This window comes from Neltuma alba, unplaced genomic scaffold (assembly GCF_004799145.2).
Source record: "Neltuma alba isolate B1F8T4 unplaced genomic scaffold, ASM479914v2 tig00011322_pilon, whole genome shotgun sequence".
Classification (NCBI taxonomy): Eukaryota; Viridiplantae; Streptophyta; class Magnoliopsida; order Fabales; family Fabaceae; genus Neltuma; species Neltuma alba.
The window spans coordinates 325,692-332,675 of NW_021636029.1; the positions used below are offsets into that span (position 1 = coordinate 325,692).

The following is a 6,984-nucleotide window of genomic DNA, read 5'->3' on the forward strand; positions in this document are numbered from 1 at the left end:
CTGCGCAAATGTCCAGTCCCTCTCGATGTGAGTGCGTCTGATAATCTAATTCAAGTGTATATATTTTCCTTTACTCCCACTAATTCATATTCATTATTTCACCACAATAACAAAAAAAAAATCCTATTAATTCAGCAATAATAAATGAATATTCGTTGGAATATGCCGGTGATCATTGAATCAAGAAATTATTATATAAGCACTACTAAATCGGGTATGTCAATAGATTTTAATCTTTGTATTTTTTGTAATCTAATTGTTTTGGTCAATTATAATCACGTCATTTGCTTCTACTTTTGTGAATTACAGTCTTGTTTTATTAGCTAATGACTATTAATGTGTAGTAGGTAAGAATTGACTCTCACATAACAATCACCTTTATAAGAGCATGTGCTGGAATTTTGTCATTAATATGAGAATTTTCTTGATATTAATAATATTTAAATTTTTTATTAACCAAAAAAACATATCCATGAATTTTTTTTATAAGTGATTTTTCATTTTAGAGATACAATTTGCGTTCCTTGAAACAAAATCGTCTTGACGAATATGGCATCAGTCTGTAACAAGGGTTTAAATTTTAAATTGAGCTTTATGATTCATATGATATTTATTTTCTTAATTTTGGTCCTTCCCATCATTTAGAAATAAAAATAACAAAAATATTACTGTTAATAAAGATATAATAAGTAATAATTTTAATTAAATGTGATGATAAACAAAGGACATATAATCCATTTAGATACAGACAAGTAGAAAAGGCTCAAGGAAGGATGGTCCATATGAATGACGAGGAAATTGAGCAATACATAATAATTGTCTAATTAAGACTTCAGCACTAGCGATCCATCGAGGATCCTTTTCAATGCTTTGATTAAATATCGATCACACAACAAAAATAAAATATCTGCATGGAATCTATTTGCTTTTTGCATTGCACAAGCTTATTTCATCCCTTAGTTTTGAAGCTAAATTAAAGTGTGGTATACATATTAACATGTTACCTCGTAATAATATTTAAAGAAGCCAATAAAAATTTCAGTTAATAAGGAGTTAACTCATAACTTACAAGATCGTGAATTCAAATCTTGCTACTGATATGAAGATCTTTTTGATGAGCAATATGTAAATATCTTTATAAATAAATCTGGATGCATGCCTTGTCTTGGTCGGTAAACCTCTAATATCCAACCCACCTAAATTTTTATTAGAAAAAAAAATCAAAGAACACCAAATCTGTTTTTGTCATATTATTATATTTGGAACGCAGAATTTAGAGACTGTGACGCTAAAATACAAAACATAATAATCATGCTTAACTTTAAGAATTACTGGACATATTACCTAATCTATATAAGTATTGATATTTTTTAAATGTCCAGTTTTGATAGAAGTTAGGTGTGATCCCACTCATAATTGGCAACCTTGTTTGAGTAAGACAACTGGATCTGAATATTCCACGATCAATATGTGTAACAAGCATTCCATGTGATTAAGTTCTTTCTATTATTTAGTACTGTATTTTGAAATAAGATAAAATTATTATTATTATTATTTGATTCTTCTTCTAATTCTTTTTCAATTTTGTAGGCATTAATGGTACGCTCAATAATGATAGCAATGCGCCTACCATTGTGGACTAGCAAAGAGCCCATTGTGTTGTCATCCTCGTAAATCCAGTCGCTAGACATTTTTTCAAAAAAATAGGATCACTCATTAGAGGCATTAATTTATAATTTACTGACACAATCATGGTCTAACCATAATTAATTAGACCGGCTATAAATAAATTAATGTGTTCCCTCTTTTTTCTAATACTGGACCTAGTTAGAGAATTAAATTTATTCTTAAATATACAAGTTTAATATGCTTTATTGCTCATATTTATTATTTTCTTCAGAACTAATTTACTTAAATGATAAAATATTTTAGAAAAATCGCACGTATTTATTTTATAATTTATGAATGGGTCTAGTTTTGCATCATCGGTATTGGACAAGAGATACGTGCGTTGCTGCAATTTGTCAGTGAAAATGAGTCACTCCTTTTCAATGAACGTAAGGTAGTCATGTTTTCCCCCAACACAGACATAAAAATAAAGACGTTATAATTATATTCACCGCGAAATCATTCTTATCGTTGAAAAAACCATACAAGTTATAATATTTCAAAGTGGGAAACAAATTAGAATATTGCATACATGCATGGTTAGTCATTAAGTATTCTGGTTAGTTAGCATTAAAATGAATATATATATTCTGGTTAGTTAGCATTAAAATGAATATATATATTCTGGTTAGTTAGCATTAAAATGAATATATATATTTTTATTTATGCAAAGTCTGGAAGTGGGGTTGAAGAAGTTACAAGGACACTCATCCTAGACTAAACCTTGGAATTATATACTAACTCCGGTACTTAATATAAGAACTGTTGACTAATTTGAATATGTTAAAAAAATTAGTTAAGTTAGTTATTTATAACAAATATGTATTGTCTTTCTTAGAATACTTTTGCTAATCATGTGTATTAGTTAAAATTATTATTTGATAAAATATTTAACATGTTCGATTACTACAATGATTATTTTTTAAAAAATAAATAAATATGGGAAACAAAGTGGATTGAGGTATTATATTTAGGACAAAATTAAATGTCAAATTAGCTTTTATATTAAGAACCGAAAGTAATATGACCTAAATGACACTATCATTTGAAGTCGGCGTTATCATAATTCTAATTAAAGTCATTCATCCAAAAAACAAACAAAGTTGACACTTTATCTTCCAACAATTTGTTACTCTGTCTTGTGTCCTATAATTGCATGAACACCCATGAGACTATTCTCAAATGAAGCCATGTGCAGCGCTGCATAACTTGCAGAGTTAGAGCTGTGGACAAAACCCAAAAAAAAAAAAAAAAGATGAAAATGTCAAATGCTTGTATCATGCAAGGGTGTCTCCTAATTGCAAAACGAAATTTGAAAGCTCTGAAACCAGGCCAGGCGATCAGATTGCGTTTTTGGTTGAACAAACTTGGGTCACATGGGCAGGCCCTGACCATTTAAACCGTGGGTGGTACAGGAACCTTAACTTGGCCCAAGCTTGCGGGGCTTGTCCTAAGTGTTGGGTCCCTGTATAGCCCGTAGATTCCCCGCCACTTGGGATCCTTTGCAGTGTGGGCGTAGCCTCATTTTCCAGATTTCTGGCTTTTTCAGGCACTGCCCGTTCCGCTGTTATCAAAAAGCATCTGAAACAATTCAAACAATCCAGAAGAAATTAGTTTTCTATAAATTAAAGTTTGAATTCTCATTAGAAAAATTGTGCGGCTTTTGATAGTGCCTTGAATAAAATTATCTCTGATACGAGAATACCTGTATTTTAAAAAAAAAAAGCAAGCATATCAAACATGCATGACTTTTTTCGCTTCATATAGTAAAGCTTGCCTTCTAAAGCTTTTATAATTAACCATCAATTAAAATAATACTTCTTCCATTTGTGAGTCAATATAAAGGAAAAGGTTCTAATTATTTGCTTATGGTATTTAACGTATGAGTAATTGCTTTTATGTTTTTGAAGCTTGTGTGCGAGGGTTGGGAACTTTGTGGGAGTGAGTAGGTCAGTCCGATATTTATCATCATTTTTTCTTTAAAAAGATGAAAGCACAAAAGGTATTTTAAATTACAACTCAAGATATTCTTCAACGTGATGATAATTGAGACCATGCCTTACCAGCATGATGACCTCATGCAGAGTGGGAAGCCATGCTTTTTCTCCTGGACTTTTGTAGGTGATAAGATACTCATGAGATTCTCAAGATTTTGTTCCCTTATCTGTTGTACGAATTTTGGATACCAAATACTACAAGTTAACTAATAATTTCATGCGTTTTAGATAAGACAACAACTTTGGGTTCATTTAGTCAAAAAATATGATATACTTTTTGGCATGATCCTATCAAGTTTAATTTTCTAATCAAACCACCAATAAACAGCCGAAGATATTTTATCTTTTCCTTCTCTCTTCACTGCTCTCTCCATTGCAACATCCCAATTTCTTTTTCCTCAGATTAGCTATCGGCAATTGAGTTAAATTAGATAGTGGTTTAAGTGGGTAGTGATGGTTTGGCAATACTCTTAAATAAATTTCTCAAGTTCTAGGCTGAAGATTTTCAAGTGACATTCAATTTAATCCAGTTATTGATTTATTTTCATAAGTTGTTTAAAAAGAATTCAACCGTTATCCTTTCCTCTTCATACACATGCGGATGAGAATTTTAGAAGCGCGTCAGCTAATAGAACGATAAGTCAGTGAAGAGCTAAGGGGTCTAGTTGAAGATTGTAGGATACTTTTAAGTCAGTTTCATTCTCTTCCTGTGACTTAGCTTCTTTTCTTATCTATTGTACAGTACTATCAAAAAAATAATAATTTCCAACATAAAATTGAATAAGGGCAAATGATTAGGTTCATCGAGTGGATCAGTTGGAAATTCTCGTTATTACTAATCCAACCCTACTTAGGTTGCATACCAAACCAGTGGATCACTAATTCACAGGAAATAGTAAAACGTACTATCAAGTAATAATTTTTATATCATTTGTACCATATGCTTTTACATTTATTACACAATAACAAGAGGCTAAATGACAATGCTCCAGATCGCACAGACCACCACACTAAAAATTTTTCCATTTGCGATAGTAGTAGTCCCTGCCACCTGCACCCACCCCAAATACAGCATGCGTGTGTGTAATTAAAATGGAAATATCATCCTGCATTAAGTGACTATATGTGAGGAAAATAGTGCCTAAACCTTGCGACTTACATTAATAACCCTAGCTGATAGGGTTCTTAATTTTCATTGCTATATTATTATGCGTCATTATTAAGCGTTTATTTTCCTTTCTTATGCATAATCACTGAAAGTAAAGATCATGAGATGAAAGTCTAGGCCTAATAACAGCCTCAAGTGGTTGTTTTCTGACGCTAGTAAGCCTTGGAATTTCATCCATGTTTACGTCCTCCTTCTTCATATGATCCGGCAGGCTCCATGAGAAGCCATGCGCCAAGTTGGCTAAGCTTAAATGCACGACCTTAAGAGCAAGAGGATAACCAGGGCAGATTCTTCTTCCAGCACCAAATGGCAATAACTCAAAGTTGTGTCCTGTCACATCAATATCCTTACCTATGAACCTCTCTGGGTATAACTCATTAGGGTTGTCCCATATTGCAGGGTCTCTGCCGATAGCCCACACATTGACGATCACTTGGGTCCCTTTTGGGATGTCATACCCTACAACTTTAGAGTCGCCGTCTACGGCTGACGTCGTCGGAGGCAACACAGCTGCTGCAGGGTGCAATCTCATAGTTTCTTTGCAAATGGCTTCACAATAAGGCAAGTTCACTATGTCCTTCTCTTCTACCCATCTGTCTCGCCCGATCACTCTGTCTAATTCTTCTGTGGCCTTCCTCAGGATTTCTGGGTTTTTCAAGAGCTCTGACATTGCCCATTCTACAACTACATTGGAGGTATCTATCGCAGCTATCACAAGGTCCTGAGTAGTAGACAAATTAAAGCTTGTTAATAAACTTATTGCGAGTACGGTTAGATTTAATTTGTCCTTCTGATCAATAGTTCACTGCATATTGCTTAATTACTGCTTGTCTATATGTCCCTATTGATGAGTTTTAACCTTAAATCTACAAGCCCCCCTTACCGTAAAATACTAGAAGTGGCTTATTCATAAAACATGCTGCAGCTTTTTGAACTGAAGGATAGCGCTTTGAATTCAGTTCTAATTAGGCTTTGAATTCGGCAATAAAGTTACTAAAGTGATGAAGGCACACTGACGTACCAGAGTTAATGCTTTGACTATGTGCCTTTGAAGTTTAACCTCAAGAGTGGGGTCTTCAGCAAGCTGCAAAAGCACATCCACCATATCTTTGGGTACATAATTCTCAACTCCTTTTCTTCTCTCTTCGTGTTCATCCAGCACATGCTCCAGAAACCTATCAAACTTCACACTAAAATCCTTCATTCTCTTTGTATAACCCTGCAAGTCCAAGAAATTGAGCCAAGGGATCAGATCCCCAATATTCGCAAACGTATTCAGCAAGAAAAACTCATCCACCAGTCTTCTGAACTCTTCCCAGCTGATAAACCCACTCTTATCCTTCCGCACGTACTTCTTCCCCAACACCATGCGACTAATAATATTTAGGTTTAAAGCATAAAGATAATCTCTCAGCAGTACGGGTTTGCTCGAAGAAATGAAAAGTTCATTCAGCATACATTTCATCTCTTCCTTTCTGATATACTCGCTGGATTCTATGCTCCTCTGAGATAATAGCTGTGTGAAGCATATCTTGCGGGCTTGGCGCCAGTGTGGACCGTAGGGGGCCCAGAGCATATCGGAGTAATTGTAGACTATGTACTTTCCGGCGTTAGTTCTGGGTCGGGATGAGAAGGTCTGGCCGTGGGTTTGGAGGAAGGCTTTGGCAACGTCGGCTGATGATACGACGACGACATGTTTTAAGCCTAATTTGAGATGCAGGATGGGTCAGTATTTTTGGGAGAGTTCATAAAAGGAGTGGTGAGGAAGAGGGCCTATGAGATTAAGGTTTCCGATGATAGGCCACGGTTTTGGTCCCGGTGGCAGGTTATATCGGCGGGAGAGGAGACGATGGAAGAGGAGGAGGAAGAAGAGGAAGGGGATAAAGATTACTGGCCAAGAAGGCAACTTCATTTGTATCTGTGAGTGAGTGGAGCTTGTGATGGAAGTCTGCGAGGTTGAGAAACCGGGGAAGGCAATATATCGAGAGAAAAATTATTAAAAGATAAGACCAGAAAAGTGACTGATTTTAGCATGCCTTTTGAATGTGCCGCTAATAAAATAAAAAACGCAATCTAATTAACCCTTCATTTGAGCCTCGTTCGCCGGTCTGGAGTGAACCGACTTCATTTGTGATGTGAGGTCTGCAAGGT

General features: G+C 34.9%; 1 protein-coding gene across 1 annotated transcript; it reads right to left on the bottom strand.

Moving 5' to 3' along the window:
- Positions 1–4,915: 4,915 nt before the first annotated feature.
- Positions 4,916–6,706, bottom strand: LOC114711916 (flavonoid 3'-monooxygenase-like). The gene is made up of 2 exons (XM_028896347.1): positions 5,855–6,706; positions 4,916–5,554 (listed from the first exon to the last, which is right to left on the bottom strand). Exons 1-2 carry the CDS (start codon positions 6,407–6,409, stop codon positions 4,916–4,918), a joined length of 1,194 nt encoding a protein of 397 aa, XP_028752180.1. The 5' UTR covers positions 6,410–6,706.
- Positions 6,707–6,984: the final 278 nt, after the last annotated feature.